At 40.5% G+C, this 22,341-nt stretch overlaps 1 protein-coding gene across 1 annotated transcript; it reads left to right on the top strand.

The window, feature by feature from the left end:
- The first annotated feature begins 721 nt into the window (after positions 1 to 721).
- STOML1 (stomatin like 1) lies at positions 722 to 21,918 on the top strand. Its single transcript, XM_053717331.1, has 7 exons — positions 722 to 1,167; positions 1,255 to 1,361; positions 1,478 to 1,627; positions 16,863 to 17,066; positions 18,204 to 18,408; positions 18,651 to 18,803; positions 21,706 to 21,918. The coding sequence occupies exons 1-7, from the start codon at positions 1,101 to 1,103 to the stop codon at positions 21,900 to 21,902; spliced, it is 1,083 nt and encodes a 360-aa protein (XP_053573306.1). The 5' UTR covers positions 722 to 1,100; the 3' UTR covers positions 21,903 to 21,918.
- Positions 21,919 to 22,341: the final 423 nt, after the last annotated feature.

Below are 22,341 nucleotides of genomic sequence, written 5' to 3'. Positions count from 1 at the left end.
TATAATTTAGACTTATCCATAGTTTATTATACAGATTACAGCACCGAGCTCTTATACCTACCCAGTCTCTGGAACACATTCTGGGCATATGGTTATTTTTACAACACAGCATCAAAATTAGAAAGACAAATAATATGTGAACCCATTCAATAATAATAACAATATTCCATTAGGAATGAATTATATTTAAATAATACACTATATCTATTTATCATCTATCTGAATATATGTATGTGTGTGTATATATACACACACAAACAACAAATGTTGTGTAAAATAGATTTTCAGGGACATTTCCAGGGACAAAAAAAAATCCAGGGATATGCAACAAAATCCAGGGACTGTCCCTGGAAATCAGGGACTGTTGGCAACTATGTGATTAGACAGTTCTGACAATGCCATGGTCTCTGCGGTTTTACAGATACGCTCCAATAGTGAGAGCAGCATCCACGCAACCTTCAACTTTGCTAAGACTCCTAGCCAATAGAATTGCGACACCATGAGGCTTGGCCATCATAGCTAATAAGCGCAAAACCAAATAAATATTAAACTTGTCAGCGTGTTAGACGATAAAGGCAGAGAGACTGTAGGACTAGGAGACCGACCTGCAATAACACTGGCAATCGCCTATTCTCAATATTCTGACCTCCTCCAGTAGCTAGAGGGAGCTGTCGGTTATTTATAGACTAAACCAGGTTAGGGAGCGGTCTGTAGCTATAAACAAAACCAGGAAGAGTGCGGTTGCTGTGCTGTCAGTGTCACTGCTGTTAGTTTTACGATTATAGGAAGTTTGTAGGTCTGGGTTCTCGAGAAATAACCGCTTTTTCACAGTAATTATTTTTCTGCCTGAAATGGAGTGAATTACTCTTTTTATAACCACAACACCGCAGAGCTTCTGTCTGTACTTCTATGTCTCACGCTGATCTGTTTCACCCGTAGACACGCATTGATCCTCCCATATACCTATAATTATTTTTGTGTTTGGAATTACTTTTAAAAGAGTCAGTAAGATGCTCTGTTTGCTGATACTGAATTTGTAAACAACGATACAATACACATACTTTTTGATTAATTTACTTGTGACTGTTTTCCTTGCTCTTATGTACAAATACACTGCTTTGCCGATAGGGATAGATGAACCTACACCATATCAGAGCTCAAAATCAGGTAAGGACCCTTGTCCCTCTTCTAAAACCAGTTCACAAATCACACAGAACTGAATCTCAAAAGGTTATGCCTTAATGTCATCCACAGTTCCCTCCGATACTTGGCTACTATGGGGGTGCCACATTGCTGTCACTTGCCTTTCTGCCACCTTCCTCCTCATCACATTTCCCCTCTCTGCTTGGTGTTTCATAAAGGTAATGTCAATTTCTGTTACATTGTCACAGCTGTAAATTAAAACATTCCACCCAAGATGTAAGAGCCTTATCTTCATGGCACAGTGATAGATTAGCATGTATCCATATATCCACAGAATATCCCTGCTTATCAGAGGGTTGTCCTATTTCGGCTGGGCAGGGTGCGCCCCACTAAAGGTCCTGGACTTATCGTTCTGCTCCCACTGATTGATCAGTGGCAGCCAGTGGACATGAGGACAAGAGCTTTCAAAGTGCCTCCTTGTAAGGTGAGACGACTCAGTCATATTGAGAGAACATGCTGAAATATTTATGTACAGAACACTTTTACATCTGACTTCTACATCTTAATATAGGGGTAATATACACCCACTTCTACATTAAAAAGTTGATAAAGTCTACAATATTTATATTTTTGTAAAGCAAAGCACTATGTATCTATATTAAAAACCTTTACTAGTTTACCAGTCGGATATAGAAAGTTTCTAGCCCACTTCATGTTAAATATACACCAAAATCAAATGAATGCTCTCATCATTCCTGATAAAAGTCACAGTAAAGTCAAAATTAAAAGAGAGCATGCAATTTTAAACATCTTTCCAGTTTACTTCTATTATCAGATTTGCTTTGTTCTTTTGGAATTATTTGTTGAAGAGTAGGCTCACAAGCAGCAATGCACTACTGGGAGCTAGCTGAACACATCTGGTGAGCCAGTGACAAGAGGCATATACTAGCTAGCTCCCAGCACTGCATTGTTGCTACTGAGCCTACCTAGGTATGCTCTTAAAATAGAGGTAAGCTCGAAAGTTGTTAAAAATTGTGTGATCTTTCTTAATAATAAATATTTAATTTTGACTTTACTGTACCTTTAAATATTACCTTCAATTAACCCCTTAGTGACCAGACCATTTTTAATTTTCTTATCGTTAAAGGGACACTGAACCCAAATTTTTTCTTTCGTAATTCAGATAGAGCATGCACTTTTAAGCAACTTTCTAATTTACTCCTATTATCAATTTTTATAAAATATGATGAAAAAAATAGAAAAAAACACACTTTTTCTAACTTTGACTCCCAAAATCTGTTACACATCTACAATCACCAAACACCCATGCTAAATAGTTTCTAAATTTTGTCCTGAGTTTAAAATACCCAATGTTTACATCTTCTTTGCAAGTTATAGGGCAATAAGTACAAGTAGCACTTTTCTATTTCTGAATCCAAACCATTTTTTTTCAAAATTAGCGATAGTTGCATTGTAACACGGATATCTGTCAGGAATCCCTGAATAACTCTTCATGTATATATTATTTTTTTTTTTAGTAGACAACCCAACGTATTGATCTAGGCCCATTTTGGTATATTTCAACCCCAAATGCGATAAAATAAAAAAAAAATTAACTTTTTCACAAACTTTAGGTTTCTCACTGAAATTATTTACAAACAGCTTGTGCAATTATGGCACAAATGGCTGTAAATGCTTCTCTGGGATCCTCTTTATTCAGAAATAGCAGACATATATGGATTTGGCATTCCTTTTTGGTAATTAGAAGGCCGCTAAATGCCGCTGCGCACCACACTTGTATTATGCCTAGCAGTAAAGGGGTTAATTAGGTAGCTTGTAGGGTTAATTTTAGCTTTAGTGTAGAGATTAGTCTCCCACGTGACACATCCCACCCCCTGATCCTTCTCTGACCCCTCTCAAACAGTTCTCTTTCCTCCCCCACCCCCCAAGGGTCACCCCCATGTTTGTTTGTTTTTTAATTATATATTTTCTGCAGTGTAGAATCTCCCCATACCATCCAACCTCCCTGAGCCCCACCAAACAACTCTCTAACCCTCCCCTACCTATTTGCTGCCATCTTAGGTACTGGCAGCTGTCTGCCAGTATCCAGTTTGCTCTAAATTATTGTCATTTAAAAAAACAAACAAACACTTTTTTTGTGTAGTGTAGCTGCCCCTCCTCATTAGCATACCCCCTCCCAGATCCCTTTCCAGACACTGATCCCACATAGGATTCCCCTCCTTCCCACTCCCTGCCATGCTGTAGCATGGTGTAGCGGTCTCACCCGCTCCCACCCCCTTCATGTCCACTTCCTCCCCTCCTCCAGCGATGGGCCGCCCACCCACCTCCCTCCAAGCCCTCCCACCAACGATCCGCACTATCGCTGGTTACTGCCTAAAGGGTATTGCACGATGCCTCAATATCGAGTCATTGCTGCAATACCCTGAGAGCGGCTGGAAGCGATCAGTTTAACTGAGGACGTGCTAAGTACATCCTTGGTCGTTTTTTGAGGACGTACATAGCACGTCCTTGGTCATTAAGAGGTTAAAGGTAAATCCACTGAGTACCTAGTCCAGTATATGAATAATGTTCATTGTATCGGATGTACACACCCTTGCTTTTCCTTTATTTCTTTATATACATATTTGCTTTCCTATATATATATATATCTGTATATACATATTTGCTTATATATATATATATATATATATATATATATATATATATATATATATATATATATATATATATATATAATTCACCTTTAAATCCCAAAGAACATAGCATTTTCCTGTATTTTAGAAACAAAAAGTGGATATGTTTACTTTTAATATGTCTCCATTTCCAAAGTGCGTGTGGCATTGCTTTATACACAATCTTTAATCAGTATACGGTGGAACGTCTGACTTGTAAAAGCATAAACTATGAACAAACATAAGCATCCTTGTAGCTACAAACTTCATGTTAAACTTATATGCCAGAGAGTTGACTAAGCTTATAATGAAAAAAAGCCTGACACCGTTCAAAACCCCCCTATGTGCCTGTATTCTGAAAAACAGTTTCCAGCTGCAAACTACTGACAAGTCCTGAATTGGAATATACCTTTACTAATAACTGTGCATAACAGTATATACAATGGCTGCTCATTGCCTGTTGTTGCTTAAAGGGATACTGAACATGATTCATATAGAGCACTGGATTTCAAACCTGTCCTCAGGCCTCCCCAACAGGCCAGGTTTTCTGGATTACCTTGGATGAGAGCAGGTAAAATAACCATGTTTACTAATTAGCTGATTGTTTCACCTGTGCTCTAGTTCAGAAATCTACAAAGTGTGGCCTGTTAGGGAGCCTGAGGACAGGTTTGAAAACCAGAGAGCATGCAGTTTTAAGCAACTTTCTAATTTACTCCTATTATAAATGTTTCTTCGTTCTCTCGCTGTCTTTATTTGAAAAGGCAGGAATGTAAGCATAGGAGTCGCCCCATTTTTGGTTCAGCACCCTGGGTGGCCACCAATCAGCAAACGCTACCCAGGGTGCTAAACCAAAACTGGGCCGGCTCCTAAGCTTACATTGCTGCTTTTTTGAATAAAGATACCAAGAGAATGAAGAATAATTGATAATAGAAGTAAATTAGAAAGTTTCTTAAAATTGCATGCTATATCTGAATCATGAAATAAATAAAAAAAAATGGGTTCAGTATCCCTTTAAGAGCTTCATCTCCATGCAATGGATTCTGCCCCTGCTATATTCTGCTCCTAAACCTTATTGGACTATTATAGTTAAAACATTACATGCTCTCATTAGAGAATGTCATTTTATCACTGTTAACCCTACAAATACAAATATGTCTTTAGCCCCCGCAACTGGGTTAAACACATAGGTGAAGTACCACTTGGGATCTGCAGAGAACTGCTGGTCCTGAACGGAAACTGCCACTGAGCCAGTCAGCAGAGCTAGTTTCTGGGTTGTACGACTAGCGCTGCTGATTGTGTCAACAGCAGTTTACGCTTGGGACCAGCAGTTCTATGTCACTTCTGAGCAGCGGTTAAACATAGATCTGCTGGGCTAATGGTGATAAAATGAATTGCAGTTGTGAAATAAAATATATATTTTTTTCTCATTTTAAGAAAAACCTCTATCTTGATATTTATATATGCTAATCCCTTTTGTGTGTGTTAATTATCCTCCCCCAGTTCTTAACCTATCACTGGCGGGTGATCATGGTGCTATAGTGGATAAGGGTCAATGGCTTGCATGTAGTGACATTACCTGAAAGAGCTTTGCATTGCAATGTAACAAACACAGAGGAAGCCTATACTAATTTGTTTATGTTTGCCAGCCAGACAGCAAGTCCCATGGGATCATGGGTGATGTTAGTGACATCAATAATTATGTCACCTGAGACAGATCAAGTAGACACTGCTGCATTACAAAGTGCTTTTGGGGTGCTACTGACATGCAATTGACCCCAGCCACTATACCACTGCAGTTCCCCCGGGCAAAGGGGATATTCCGGGTATAGGCTAAGTACAGATGTAAAGACAATCAAACAAAGTAGGAGGAAAAAGAACGATGAGTGTTTACACAAACTTATGACACAAGTAATAATCTGTCAAATGCGATGGTGTTTATAGGCAAAAAAGAGCACTATATATCCACCCCTTGATGCTCTTGCAATGGACAGTTCAAACTTTATCCTGCACAACAGGGTTCCTCCCTCCCTGGGTACAGGTGATATAAACAGGGAATTGGGTCTAAAGTCACACTTTTGTTGAATTGGTGACAAACAGATATCCCTTCGAAAAACACTAGGTAAGTACCTTATCAGAAGCTGCTCCAGCGGCTCTCTCCATATCTCACCGTCCTGCAGAGTTGATTACCTAGTTTATAATGGGGGAGGCTGTTATCGACCCCTAGTCCCACGAGCTGTCCCTCGGTGGTCAAATGAATCAGCAGTTAGCGGCCAAACACCAGTGCTCACTCCGGCCTTTGATGCAAGGTGAAACACATAAGAAAACACAGGAGCACCTGGGGATGGCCGTTGCACAATAGTTTAATAGAGAAACAAGGACAGGGTACAAAAAATAGCAGAAAATATGTTCAGGGAAACGTCCCTCTTAAAATGATAATAAACCCAATACAGAGATGAAAGTGCATGAAAAAGAATGAGCTAAATGACAGAACAGCGGCTAACGCGTTTCGGCGTGAGCCTTACTCATAGCCTCTTAAAACACAAGTGATCAAACAAAGATTTAAAATACTTAGCTTCAAGACTGATTGGAGTTGGAGTTACACACCCTCCAGCCAATTAACCAATCAGTAACATATTTAGACACACGCACACCCACCTCCCCCTACCCAATCCAGTTCATTAGTTGTTGGCCAATGTGATAATAAACAATGTATATATATAAACATCATTGTTACAGACAAAAGCATGGAACAGGGATAATAGTAACAATCCTAAACACAACTTTAGTTATCCCAGTACTTTTCATCACAGAGTGCTCCCACAATGTAACCAAACCAGTTCGCGGGTGAACAGCGCCCCGCTGCAGATGGGGATAAGAGGATCAGATGTGCAAAGCACAAATCGACCGCACGACCCCATGTCATCACCGGAACCATACTTCTCCAATGTTGATCGGGGCCCAACGTCAGTGTTCCGTGACAGGACAGCTCCAATTGGCTAGTCAGTAAAACGTAAACAAACGCCTATCCCTTACATAGGATCCACCCCTGGGATCCACGTCATCATTGCAGGGAGATAGGCAAACAAACAACCAACCAAACACGCGCCACCCCAATGTGTAATACCAGATGACACAAAGCAAACCACTTCGATCAAAATACCAAAGAATTGGAGTAACACAACACAAGCTAGTGGGAAAAACACACAGCATACCCATGATGTAAGAATGCACACAAGCAAATAAATACTGAAACAGGGAACCTTAAGTACCCAAATGATGCACAGGAATTAATAATCTGGTCACATTCTTTATGTACAAGTCACTTAATCTAAATATATAAATTTAATCATGGAGGTCAATAGATGAATTGGTTAGTCTTAAACCCCGAGCTAAACCCGTTTGCCAAACAAGGTTCATAAATTTAGGTTTTAAGTTTTAAACTTTAAAACAGTTGTAAATAAATACACAGACATGTCTGTAACTAGGTGTCGCGCTGGGGGCCAAAAGACAGATATAAAGTACCCCCAACACAGGCACATAATCCAATAAATCCATGTCGAGGTCACACTGCTAATATCCCCAAATTAAAAAAGTGGTTCATGACACACTAATCACACCTAGTATAAGCACATAAACTAATTTGGTAATGCAAATAAAATTAAAAAATATAAATATAAAAATAGGATTTAAAGGATCACAATCCTAACCTTAGACTTTATTCCAGACTGGTGTTAGTGTCAATCAAATAAATAAACTGAATATGTACAGAAACAAACCCATAACCAAAACCAGTTGATCCCTATGTATATAATAAACAAAAATATATATAAAATATATAAATAGACATGGATCTCTTAATTTAAGGAATCAATCCGTCCGGGTCAATATCAAGGTAACAGAAAGCCTCAACACAAAATTCACAAAAAGAGCAATAAATATATAAACAGCTAAATAAATGACCTCAAGAGTATAAATTATAAATGTATGCATATATATATATACACACCTAAGCCCGTGACCAGAAGTTGATCAAATCAAATTCTGAATTGAGGCCCCCTGGAATCCTCGTCTTCAACTTGAAGATCCAGAAGGCCTCTCTTTCACCAAGCTTGTTCACTCTATTTCCCTGACCACGTTTCGGGGGAACTTTGTCAATGATGCTCCATACAAAGGACCTCGCTGACTTGTTGTGTGTCTCGACAAAGTGTCTCATCAGGGGGGTAGTCTTGGACCCTAACCTGATATCTGACAAATGCTCCTTTATACGGGTTCGGGCCTCCCTCGTCGAGAGCCCAACATATTGTAGAGAGCACACACTACATGTGATCAAATACACTATATAAGTTTGTCTGCAGTTTAGACAATATCTAATCCTGTAGCTCTCACCCGTCACTGAGGATTTAAATACATCCCCTACCACAACCTTTTCACAGGCAACACACGTGTGATGGTGGCATCTAAAGACCCCCACAGATGTCAGCCAGGATGAGGCACTGTGTCCAGCAGGCTCAGACCAAATCTTAGTGGGGGCAACCATATTGCCAATTGTCCTGTTCTTCTTGTATGCAAATCTGATCCCCCTCTCCACTATATCTGCTAGTCCATCATCCGCTTGCAGGAGATTAAAATGCTTGCCCACTATTTCACAAACTTCTTCATATTGTTTGGAGTACTCAGTGATGAAAGACACTCTGGTGGTGAAATCCTGGTCGCTCCCCTCTCTCTCTTTCCTTTTGGTTCCAGATAGTAATGTTTCTCTGGGAATTCTCTCCACATCTTTCCTTGCCTTCATAATCAGATGGGGATCATATCCCCTCTCCTCTAGTCTAAGGGTCAAATCATCCGCCTGTCTTTCATACACAGACTGAAATGTACAGTTCCTTTTCAGGCGGATAAATTGACCCTTAGCCACACCCCTGAATACTCTCCTCGGGTGACAGCTAGAGGCGTGCAACAGAGAATTCCCCGCTATGGGTTTGCGGAAAACCTCCGTACAAATCTCTTTACCTTCTACACCCTCCAATGAAATGTCTAGAAAGTTGACACACCTGTCTTGAACCTCAGACGTAAACCTCAGATCACAATCATTATTATCCAGATTCTTCACAAACTCATCCAATTGGGACTCAGTACCTCCCCAGATGAATAGTAGATCATCAATAAAGCGACCATACCAGATGATCTCTGTTCTAAAGGGATTCTGATCCCCAAAGACGTGGGACAGCTCCCACCACCCCATGAAAATGTTGGCATAGGATGGGGCAAACTTTGCTCCCATGGCTGTCCCACGCCTCTGGAGATAGAACTGTCCCATAAACTCAAAATAATTGTGGGTGAGGAGGAACCGAGTCACCTCAACCACAAAGTTGATGAACACTGGTTGGTCACCATAATGCCTGTTGAGGAAAAAACGTACTGCCTCTACCCCTTTATCATGAGGAATACAGGTGTAGAGGGACTTGACATCCACAGTGAGCCATCTGTATTGGTTATTCCACTTGACCTGTTTCAACAGGTTTAAAACATGTTTCGTATCAGCCAAATGGCTCCACAGGGTGCTCACTATTGGCTGCAAGATGCCATCCAGCCACTCAGAAAGGTGCTCAAGTAATGAGCCGATCCCACTCACAATTGGCCTCCCCTGCACATTCACCAAAGATTTATGTACCTTTCGGAGATGGTTGAAAGTCGCTACAGTGGGGTTCACAACAAGCAGATACTCTTTTGTGGCCTGGTCAATGAACCCACCCTCCACCCCATCATCTACAAGGGAGGCCAACTGTGACTGGTAGGCTCGAGTGGGGTCCCCTGTTAGCAACAGATAATCATCCACATTAGTAAGTTGCCTCATGGCCTCTGAGATAAAATCCTCTCTATTCTGCAGGACAATGGTGCCACCTTTGTCCGCCGCCCTGATGATAATCCCATCATTCTTACTAAGCTTATCTATTGCAATTTTCTGTTTCCTGGTGATATTACTCTTTTCCCCTCTCACAGATCTGTAATACAGGCGGGTGAGATCCTCTTCAACCCTGTTTTGGAATTTCTCCAGAAGGTTACCTCGACATTGAATGGGGTAGAAGGTGGATTTTTCCTTGAAATTAGGTAACCTGTTCGATACAGTTAGGTTACTCCCCCCACCTTCTGAGAGAGATTCCAAAGTCCCGATATCACAAAACTCCTGGAAACTTAGAGTATTATCCCTTTGTGACCCCATTGGCCTCAATCTATCCTTCCAATTCATGGTGTCGTGGCTCTCATTAAGATCTCTCGTGGGATTCATCTTAAAGAACTTTTTTAAAGTCAAATCACGTATGAGTTTATTGACATTAAGTAGTGTCCTGAATAGATCAAAGTCAGCCGTGGGCACAAACGTTAAGCCTAGGCTTAAGGCTTCCACTTCACTAGTGTCTGGAGTGTAATTCGAAAGATTGATAATATTCAGAACCTGTAGTTCCCCCTTCCTCTTCCTCGTCTCTGAGGGTACCTCCGTTGCTCCTTGTATTGATGGTTTGTATCCTGGGTCCTGTGTGGGTCTCCTTCTCCCCCCCCTTCTGGTCTTTTTTGGGGGATGGAAAAAACCTGATCGATCTGGGTTTGGTCTGGATTCCTGGTCTCACCCCTGGAGAAGTATGGTTCCGGTGATGACATGGGGTCGTGCGGTCGATTTGTGCTTTGCACATCTGATCCTCTTATCCCCATCTGCAGCGGGGCGCTGTTCACCCGCGAACTGGTTTGGTTACATTGTGGGAGCACTCGGTGATGAAAAGTACTGGGATAACTAAAGTTGTGTTTAGGATTGTTACTATTATCCCTGTTCCATGCTTTTGTCTGTAACAATGATGTTTATATATATACATTGTTTATTATCACATTGGCCAACAACCAATGAACTGGATTGGGTAGGGGGAGGTGGGTGTGCGTGTGTCTAAATATGTTACTGATTGGTTAATTGGCTGGAGGGTGTGTAACTCCAACTCCAATCAGTCTTGAAGCTAAGTATTTTAAATCTTTGTTTGATCACTTGTGTTTTAAGAGGCTATGAGTAAGGCTCACGCCGAAACGCGTTAGCCGCTGTTCTGTCATTTAGCTCATTCTTTTTCATGCACTTTCATCTCTGTATTGGGTTTATTATCATTTTAAGAGGGATGTTTCCCTGAACATATTTTCTGCTATTTTTTGTACCCTGTCCTTGTTTCTCTATTAAACTATTGTGCAACGGCCATCCCCAGGTGCTCCTGTGTTTTCTTATGTGTTTCACCTTGCATCAAAGGCCGGAGTGAGCACTGGTGTTTGGCCGCTAACTGCTGATTCATTTGACCACCGAGGGACAGCTCGTGGGACTAGGGGTCGATAACAGCCTCCCCCATTATAAACTAGGTAATCAACTCTGCAGGACGGTGAGATATGGAGAGAGCCGCTGGAGCAGCTTCTGATAAGGTACTTACCTAGTGTTTTTCGAAGGGATATCTGTTTGTCACCAATTCAACAAAAGTGTGACTTTAGACCCAATTCCCTGTTTATATCACCTGTACCCAGGGAGGGAGGAACCCTGTTGTGCAGGATAAAGTTTGAACTGTCCATTGCAAGAGCATCAAGGGGTGGATATATAGTGCTCTTTTTTGCCTATAAACACCATCGCATTTGACAGATTATTACTTGTGTCATAAGTTTGTGTAAACACTCATCGTTCTTTTTCCTCCTACTTTGTTTGATTGTCTTTACACTGAAGTGTGGAGTCTGGCCGGACTCCGGGTGTTTACACATTGTCATTTGAATCAGCGGTCAATATGGACAATGAGGGTACTACCAATACAGAGAGAACCCCTACCCTGTTCGCATTAAGGCCGGTGGAAGAAAGGGATCTTAATATCAAGGATTGTTATAAAATTTTTTCAACAAACAAAAGAAATTACAACCTGATAACACTCTTTGAGGAATTAGAATTTTTACTCCTGAAAGAGGACAAACTGTTCTGGGATATAAATACTCTAAATAAATACCATGAGTTGGGTATTATCCCCAGAGGACTGAGACTCAATAAATATCCAACCTTCCTGACCGATGACAAAACATTTATCGAACTGTGGAATAGTAACCTTTCTGAGTGTTCTCTCAAACTTATGAAATTAATATGTGAATACAAACAAAAGGAATTGGAGGATACAACAATTAAAATAAGGGAAATACAAAAAGAGCTTAATACCCGGAGTGAGGACACGAATTTCCTCAAGTTTAATGATACACTACAACGAGTGATAGCTGAGGCTAAGACCTTACTCCTACAGATTAAGCACAACAAGTACCTGCGGGATCAACAGGACTATGACCTCAACAGAGTGTACATCTGGAATAAAAGGGACAGATCACTGTTGAGGAGGGAGCAAGGAAAAAATACCTTTAACCCCAATCAGCAACGTGGTGGTAACAAACACAGAAGACATAGAGGAAGGAGAGTAAATTTCTTTGAGAGTGAGGGTGAATCAGATGGTTCAGGGTCCGGCTCGGGAGGGGAAGAACGCCCGCCAGACCAAAGTGTAAGACCCAAGGAAATAACCCCAATTCTCAAGGCACCAACCCAACAATTCTACTCCCAGACAAACTATAGGGAGGAACCGACCACGAGCACAGGTCAGAGGGGTGAGACCAGGAATCCAGACCAAACCCAGATCGATCAGGTTTTTTCCATCCCCCAAAAAAGACCAGAAGGGGGGGGAGAAGGAGACCCACACAGGACCCAGGATACAAACCATCAATACAAGGAGCAACGGAGGTACCCTCAGAGACGAGGAAGAGGAAGGGGGAACTACAGGTTCTGAATATTATCAATCTTTCGAATTACACTCCAGACACTAGTGAAGTGGAAGCCTTAAGCCTAGGCTTAACGTTTGTGCCCACGGCTGACTTTGATCTATTCAGGACACTACTTAAAGTCAATAAACTCATACGTGATTTGACTTTAAAAAAGTTCTTTAAGATGAATCCCACGAGAGATCTTAATGAGAGCCACGACACCATGAATTGGAAGGATAGATTGAGGCCAATGGGGTCACAAAGGGATAATACTCTAAGTTTCCAGGAGTTTTGTGATATCGGGACTTTGGAATCTCTCTCAGAAGGTGGGGGGAGTAACCTAACTGTATCGAACAGGTTACCTAATTTCAAGGAAAAATCCACCTTCTACCCCATTCAATGTCGAGGTAACCTTCTGGAGAAATTCCAAAACAGGGTTGAAGAGGATCTCACCCGCCTGTATTACAGATCTGTGAGAGGGGAAAAGAGTAATATCACCAGGAAACAGAAAATTGCAATAGATAAGCTTAGTAAGAATGATGGGATTATCATCAGGGCGGCGGACAAAGGTGGCACCATTGTCCTGCAGAATAGAGAGGATTTTATCTCAGAGGCCATGAGGCAACTTACTAATGTGGATGATTATCTGTTGCTAACAGGGGACCCCACTCGAGCCTACCAGTCACAGTTGGCCTCCCTTGTAGATGATGGGGTGGAGGGTGGGTTCATTGACCAGGCCACAAAAGAGTATCTGCTTGTTGTGAACCCCACTGTAGCGACTTTCAACCATCTCCCAAAGGTACATAAATCTTTGGTGAATGTGCAGGGGAGGCCAATTGTGAGTGGGATCGGCTCATTACTTGAGCACCTTTCTGAGTGGCTGGATGGCATCTTGCAGCCAATAGTGAGCACCCTGTGGAGCCATTTGGCTGATACGAAACATGTTTTAAACCTGTTGAAACAGGTCAAGTGGAATAACCAATACAGATGGCTCACTGTGGATGTCAAGTCCCTCTACACCTGTATTCCTCATGATAAAGGGGTAGAGGCAGTACGTTTTTTCCTCAACAGGCATTATGGTGACCAACCAGTGTTCATCAACTTTGTGGTTGAGGTGACTCGGTTCCTCCTCACCCACAATTATTTTGAGTTTATGGGACAGTTCTATCTCCAGAGGCGTGGGACAGCCATGGGAGCAAAGTTTGCCCCATCCTATGCCAACATTTTCATGGGGTGGTGGGAGCTGTCCCACGTCTTTGGGGATCAGAATCCCTTTAGAACAGAGATCATCTGGTATGGTCGCTTTATTGGTGATCTACTATTCATCTGGGGAGGTACTGAGTCCCAATTGGATGAGTTTGTGAAGAATCTGGATAATAATGATTGTGATCTGAGGTTTACGTCTGAGGTTCAAGACAGGTGTGTCAACTTTCTTGACATTTCATTGGAGGGTGTAGAAGGTAAAGAGATTTGTACGGAGGTTTTCCGCAAACCCATAGCGGGGAATTCTCTGTTGCACGCCTCTAGCTGTCACCCGAGGAGAGTATTCAGGGGTGTGGCTAAGGGTCAATTTATCCGCCTGAAAAGGAACTGTACATTTCAGTCTGTGTATGAAAGACAGGCGGATGATTTGACCCTTAGACTAGAGGAGAGGGGATATGATCCCTGTCTGATTATGAAGGCAAGGAAAGATGTGGAGAGAATTCCCAGAGAAACATTACTATCTGGAACCAAAAGGAAAGAGAGAGAGGGGAGCGACCAGGATTTCACCACCAGAGTGTCTTTCATCACTGAGTACTCCAAACAATATGAAGAAGTTTGTGAAATAGTGGGCAAGCATTTTAATCTCCTGCAAGCGGATGATGGACTAGCAGATATAGTGGAGAGGGGGATCAGATTTGCATACAAGAAGAACAGGACAATTGGCAATATGGTTGCCCCCACTAAGATTTGGTCTGAGCCTGCTGGACACAGTGCCTCATCCTGGCTGACATCTGTGGGGGTCTTTAGATGCCACCATCACACGTGTGTTGCCTGTGAAAAGGTTGTGGTAGGGGATGTATTTAAATTCTCAGTGACGGGTGAGAGCTACAGGATTAGATATTGTCTAAACTGCAGACAAACTTATATAGTGTATTTGATCACATGTAGTGTGTGCTCTCTACAATATGTTGGGCTCTCGACGAGGGAGGCCCGAACCCGTATAAAGGAGCATTTGTCAGATATCAGGTTAGGGTCCAAGACTACCCCCCTGGTGAGACACTTTGTCGAGACACACAACAAGTCAGCGAGGTCCTTTGTATGGAGCATCATTGACAAAGTTCCCCCGAAACGTGGTCAGGGAAATAGAGTGAACAAGCTTGGTGAAAGAGAGGCCTTCTGGATCTTCAAGTTGAAGACGAGGATTCCAGGGGGCCTCAATTCAGAATTTGATTTGATCAACTTCTGGTCACGGGCTTAGGTGTGTATATATATATATATGCATACATTTATAATTTATACTCTTGAGGTCATTTATTTAGCTGTTTATATATTTATTGCTCTTTTTGTGAATTTTGTGTTGAGGCTTTCTGTTACCTTGATATTGACCCGGCCGGATTGATTCCTTAAATTAAGAGATCCATGTCTATTTATATATTTTATATATATTTTTGTTTATTATATACATAGGGATCAACTGGTTTTGGTTATGGGTTTGTTTCTGTACATATTCAGTTTATTTATTTGATTGACACTAACACCAGTCTGGAATAAAGTCTAAGGTTAGGATTGTGATCCTTTAAATCCTATTTTTATATTTATATTGATTTTTAATTTTATTTGCATTACCAAATTAGTTTATGTGCTTATACTAGGTGTGATTAGTGTGTCATGAACCACTTTTTTAATTTGGGGATATTAGCAGTGTGACCTCGACATGGATTTATTGGATTATGTGCCTGTGTTGGGGGTACTTTATATCTGTCTTTTGGCCCCCAGCGCGACACCTAGTTACAGACATGTCTGTGTATTTATTTACAACTGTTTTAAAGTTTAAAACTTAAAACCTAAATTTATGAACCTTGTTTGGCAAACGGGTTTAGCTCGGGGTTTAAGACTAACCAATTCATCTATTGACCTCCATGATTAAATTTATATATTTAGATTAAGTGACTTGTACATAAAGAATGTGACCAGATTATTAATTCCTGTGCATCATTTGGGTACTTAAGGTTCCCTGTTTCAGTATTTATTTGCTTGTGTGCATTCTTACATCATGGGTATGCTGTGTGTTTTTCCCACTAGCTTGTGTTGTGTTACTCCAATTCTTTGGTATTTTGATCGAAGTGGTTTGCTTTGTGTCATCTGGTATTACGCATTGGGGTGGCGCGTGTTTGGTTGGTTGTTTGTTTGCCTATCTCCCTGCAATGATGACGTGGATCCCAGGGGTGGATCCTATGTAAGGGATAGGCGTTTGTTTACGTTTTACTGACTAGCCAATTGGAGCTGTCCTGTCACGGAACACTGACGTTGGGCCCCGATCAACATTGGAGAAGTATGGTTCCGGTGATGACATGGGGTCGTGCGGTCGATTTGTGCTTTGCACATCTGATCCTCTTATCCCCATCTGCAGCGGGGCGCTGTTCACCCGCGAACTGGTTTGGTTACATTGTGGGAGCACTCGGTGATGAAAAGTACTGGGATAACTAAAGTTGTGTTTAGGATTGTTACTATTATCCCTGTTCCATGCTTTTGTCTGTAACAATGATGTTTATATATATACATTGTTTATTATCACATTGGCCAACAACTAATGAACTGGATTGGGTAGGGGGAGGTGGGTGTGCGTGTGTCTAAATATGTTACTGATTGGTTAATTGGCTGGAGGGTGTGTAACTCCAACTCCAATCAGTCTTGAAGCTAAGTATTTTAAATCTTTGTTTGATCACTTGTGTTTTAAGAGGCTATGAGTAAGGCTCACGCCGAAACGCGTTAGCCGCTGTTCTGTCATTTAGCTCATTCTTTTTCATGCACTTTCATCTCTGTATTGGGTTTATTATCATTTTAAGAGGGACGTTTCCCTGAACATATTTTCTGCTATTTTTTGTACCCTGTCCTTGTTTCTCTATTAAACTATTGTGCAACGGCCATCCCCAGGTGCTCCTGTGTTTTCTTATGTGTTTCACCTAAGTACAGATGTACACACAGAGGTTTACTTACATAAGTAGCTTTAGACCTTCTTTATGTTTACAGGTAAAGTCACGAGATGGAGCATTGGTGTCCCTTGGCGCAGATATCCAGTATCGGGTGAGTGACCCTGTGCTGTCTGTCATGTCTGTCCAGGACCTGGACCTTGTCATTCGTAGCACATCACAGAACCTATTAAAACAGAGCCTTGGACGCAAGTACCTACGGGAGATCCACAGCAAAAAAGCGAGCATAGGGGAGCAGCTAAAGGTGAGTTGTATGATGCTTGGAAGACTGCAGCGTGTTGGCGAAATGTTAAGCCCTATGGAGTAAGTTTGCAGTAAACAGATGGGATAAGACTCTAGGTGTAGAGATATCTGGGAGGGGTTTGTAGGAATGCAGTGAGCATAGGATTTAACAGGTTTATGGAGGCAGCAATAGGAAGCAAGAAAGGAGATCATGGAGACGGTTTACTAACCGGATACCCAGACTATCCCTGGGGTAGCTGTAGTGGTATGTGCAAAGGGATGTGTTATTCTACATCAGCCTCCCACCACAAACTGGTATTCTTCTCCGTTTTAGCGCTGCAGAATCTGTTGTCACTCTACAAATACCTGATAATAATAATAATAATAATAAAGGGGTAGTAAAGTCAAAATTATACTTTCATTATTCATATAGAGCACTTTAAACAACTTTCCAGTTTACTTCTATGAAATTTGCGTTGTTCTTTTTGTACCCTTTGGTGAAGAGTAGGCTCAGTAGCAGCAATGCACCACTGTGAGCTAGCTGAACACATCTGGTGAACTATTTACAAGAGTCAGCTAGCTTCCACTAGTGCATTGCTGCTCCTGAGCCTACCTAGGTATGCTTTTCAACAAATGATACCAAGAGAATGTAGCAAATTAGATAATAGAAGTAAATAGGAAAGTTGTTTTAAAAGTGTATGTTCTGTCTGATTCATGAAAGAAAAAATGTTTTATGTCCCTTTAATGGCTTCTAATGGCATTTCAGATGATTGGAATTGTTTATAAAAAGAAACCACCAATCACCAGCTAGCTTCTAGCAGTGAATTGCTGCTGATAAGGCTACCTAGGTATGCACTTCAACAAAAGATTTCAAGAAAACAAATACTATTTCATAAAAATAATAATTTGGAACGTTTTTCTGTTTTGTTTTTTAAATCACATGCTCTGTTTTAATAATGAAAGTGTAATTATGACTTTACTGTCCCTTTAACAGGGGAGGTCATTGTGGAATCTGAATAAAATAATAAATCTCTCTGGGCTATATTTTAGTATATGTTTACCACAATAACATTGTATTACAAGGAAAGCTGTGCTGTGTGAGCTATATAATCAAATGAAATACTCTGTAAACGTTCTACAAATATATGATACTTTGCAGGAGGATATTAATGAGCAGGTGAAGCCATGGGGAGTAAATGTTGAGAGAGTGCATTTGGTCCTGGAATCTGTTCTACAGGCCCCTGAGGACCAATTGATCGAAACACTAACCTCTCGTTCCAACACTGGTTTTGAGCATTTACTAACACAGTTTGTCTCACTGGTGAATCAAAGCTCTGGAAAAAGGAACCCACCCTCTCTAGCAGGTACACAAGGCATGTTCTAATTATGCTATTGAAAGCACCTGAAGGTCAACATCAAATGTGTGTAAAAAGAATGTTTACATCCTGTAAATGTATATCCTCCTTTGTCATTACAGGATAGTTTCTCTTCTAGTCCGCTTCCTTACTTGTAGAGCTGTAATGTCATGGAACTGTCAAATAATCATTGCTTATTTACCCATAAAATATATATTCCCTGTGTTTTATTATTTGTATTTATTTTGCAGATGCTTTTACAGATATCTCTTTACAACACTTATTATCTCAGCTGGAAGAACGTTTGTCTGAGTCATTAGTCTCTAACGTTAAGGCCTCCTATCAAATGTATATCACCCTTCAAGATGGTGAGAGGGTTGCGTATTATCTCAATCTAACATCAGGCAGGTACACATGGGAGAGACCATTTTTTGCGTGATTTCTGTTTCTGTCTAACAAAATTCCTTTGTAGTGAGTGGGTAAAACTTAAAGGGCCATAATAGTTGAAAAATGACATGCTTCCACATCTGAGACATGTGACTAGTGCTTCTGATTTGATCAGCAGAGGTTCTGGTCGGGACCCTCGGTGCACTGCTGGTCCTGAGCAGAACCCTTTGCAGAAGTTAAACACACAATAGTTGATAGTCGTAAAATTAAAATGACATGTTCTAATGGATTAGAGCATGTCATTTTTTTATTATGGCCCTTTATATTTCAGTGGTACTTAAATTGCAAAATAACGGTGAAATACATAAAAATGAATAGTGGGCAGAATAACCCATGAGAAGGCTGCCACCCATCCCTTTCAATTTCTATACAGCGTGTTTATGGCTGAATGCCTGCTGGTATGCCAGGTTAAGGGAATCCAGTTCACATTTATAAGGCAAATAAATACTGATTCTGGAGTATCCCAAATTCAAAGCTTATGGTGCGGACTGTAGCCATTTAATTGCCAGTCACCTACCAAATGTATTCCCTTTTTTGAGGGCACTGGTTTCAAAGGAGCTCTCATCCCATGAACACATAACACAATACTTACCACTCTCTTAAAGGGAACCATAACACCTGCTTTGAAATGTTTTTTACTAACTTTTTCTGATTATGCAAAATAAACTAACTACAATTCTGTGTGTGGTCATCAATTTACTGCTTTGTGTTGCAGAAAACACCTTTATAATTTGAATGTTAAGCTGCAGACTACAATCTGCTATGTATGCTGCCATATTGGCAATTACTTTCCACTACAGTGGGTCATGTGACAAAAACGTCACCTTCCTCTATTACTAACACTGAGAAAGCAGAGTGATTACGTTCAGTGTCTGAGAAGAACGGCATCAGGCACTGCTATAATTATAAATACCAAGAGCAGGGAAGGAAGTAGGAGGGGGAGAGGAATGCACAGGGGGAAGAAAGGCTCCGGAGACAGAACGCAAACTCTTGCTGCAGATATAAATGTAAAAAGAAACATCTGCATTCATCTAAGTTACTCACAGTCTCAGGAGTCTCCCTCCCCCTTCCTCCCCTGCTCTTGGTATTTATAATCATAGCAGTGCCTGAAGCCGTTCGTCTTAGACACTGCAGTGCTCTGCTTCCTTAGCATTAGAAATAGAAGATGCCGTGTGAGTCACGTGACCTACAGTACTGATGTAGAACGCACGTTATAACATGGCAGCTTGCATAGCAAGTGCTAGGCTGCAGATTAAGCTGTTTAAATTATGAAGCTGGTTTTCTACAACACAATAAAAAGATGAAGACTGCATACATAATTGTTAGTTTATTTTGCAGTATTAGAACAAGTTAGTTTAGAATATTTGAAGCAGGTGTTATGGTTCCCTTTAAAGTGATGGTAAATTCACCTAAGTCATTTTGCATATTTTGAAAGTACTTTTAATTATACGCATATCAATGTGCTTGTTTATGTCCCAAACACAATAAATCTTTTGTAAGACCCTCTTTTTATTCGGCTCCGTTACCTGCTTCATTGCTGCTTTTTTCTCATAATTTTTTATACTTCCGTTTGACAGGCAGCTGTTGCAGCCAATAGGATCTGCACCATAGACCCTATTTAGGCTACTGCCCGCACGCTCCTGTTCTGGTAACTTGAAGCCAACTCAGCCATGAAGTAGAACTGCATGCTATGGTAAAGCAGATTGACAGTTTTATCTGAACAAATAGCATAGCGAACTGTGCTTGCGCAGTTATACTTCACGGCTGAGTCGGCTTCAAGTTACCAGCACGGGAGCATCCTGGCAGTAGGTACATAAGGCATATAGTGCGGCTCCTATTGACTGCAACAGCTGCCTGTCAAACGGAAGTATAAGAAATTGTCAGAACGAGGCAGCAACGAAGCGGGTAACGGATACGAATAAAAAGGGGGTTTTACAAAAGATTTATTGTGTTTGGGACATAAATAAGCAAATTGCTATGATTTGAATTAAAACGCCCTTTTTATTCGGATCCGTTACCTGCTTCATTGTTAAGTACTTTCAAAATATGCAAAAATTACATGAATTTATCATCACTTTAAAAGTGAGAATTACCCATTTTCAAACGAGGTGGCTTAAGCCACTTTTTAAAGCAGGTGATGGCCATACAAGTTAGTCACCTGTATAAAAGGAACCTTAGCACCCTAAAATAAGCAGTATAATGGGACAAGTGATCCTCTATAGGTGGGGGTCACATGGTCAGTTGATCACTGGACAGAACCATAGGCATATATTCTGTGTTGTTTACTTCAATACACACAGCTTGAGACACCTTATTTAAAGTAGTAGTCCTCTTTCAAATGAGTGAGTGGTCTTGTGTTTATTACCAGCTAATCGTCGTAACAATGATAGATACCTAACAACATTGCTTTTATTTTGGGTGTTCTGATGATTTTGAAGAGGCCTTTTTTTATCCCCTCACCATAGAAAAGAGTAAGGTCCCATCATTATTGTGTTGATGTTAGGGCTCATAGATCCATGTTTCACTGAACTAATAACAAAATATAGAATCCAAAATTTTGGGAGGATCGGGTGAGCTTAAAAATAGATGATATTGTGTTAGATACTATAAAGTATTATTTTGTTGTAATTTTAAAATGCATAAAGTATTGTAATATTTATTTTAGACCTACTCATTGTCTGTCTGCATAAGGTGCAAAGTGACAAATATATGTATTTTATCTTCAGATTTTTAATTATTATTAAACAATAAAGATACAAAATCCGTACAAACTACATTTATTTTCCAAAAATGCTTGGTCTGCTAAAAAAAAAAAAAAAAAGGTTAAAATGTATGTGTTCATTCTCTTTTTTTCCCCAGGGTCTGGGTGCTGTGGTTGGGGAGTCCTTCCTTTTCCTTCAGACGTTACAATTGAGACCACTGAATTAGACCTTCTCTCTCTTTTTCGGGGTAACCTGCATCCCATCACTGCGTACAAAGAGGGGCGCATGCGTGTGATTGGGGACCTACAGACTGCGCTCCGACTAGAGAACGTTCTACGGGTGTTCCAGCAATAAAATTACTGACAAAGAATGTTGAGTCATTTTTCTATATTTATATTTATTTTTAGATGAAGTTTTAGTTTGTAACTTGTCTATTTTTACTGTAATGCATTTGTTGGTGTCTGCTGCACTTTTATTATGTTTATTTCCTTTATTCTTAAGGAAATTATGTTTGTTTATTTTGTCTTGTATATATGTAGGGAAGATGCCTTTATTTAACGTTTGCTAAACTGTGGTAAGGTAAAAAAAATAATTTTTCCTCCTACTAAAACAATAAAAAGCAGAGACTTTATTGACATTATTACTCCGTTAATGGGACATCAAATTAGAAAAATATATTTTTAACAGACTCTTCTTAAAGTGATTGTATAAAGTGATCTGCATAACAGGATGTTTAAGGAGAAAGCAAAATAGGGTAACTTTCATTCGTCAATATCATCTAAATCGCATACTT

The sequence above is a fragment of the Bombina bombina genome, chromosome 6 (genome assembly GCF_027579735.1).
Source record: "Bombina bombina isolate aBomBom1 chromosome 6, aBomBom1.pri, whole genome shotgun sequence".
Classification (NCBI taxonomy): Eukaryota; Metazoa; Chordata; class Amphibia; order Anura; family Bombinatoridae; genus Bombina; species Bombina bombina.
The sequence above is the reverse complement of the archived record's forward strand: the minus strand, read 5'-3'. Positions and strand labels throughout refer to the sequence as shown.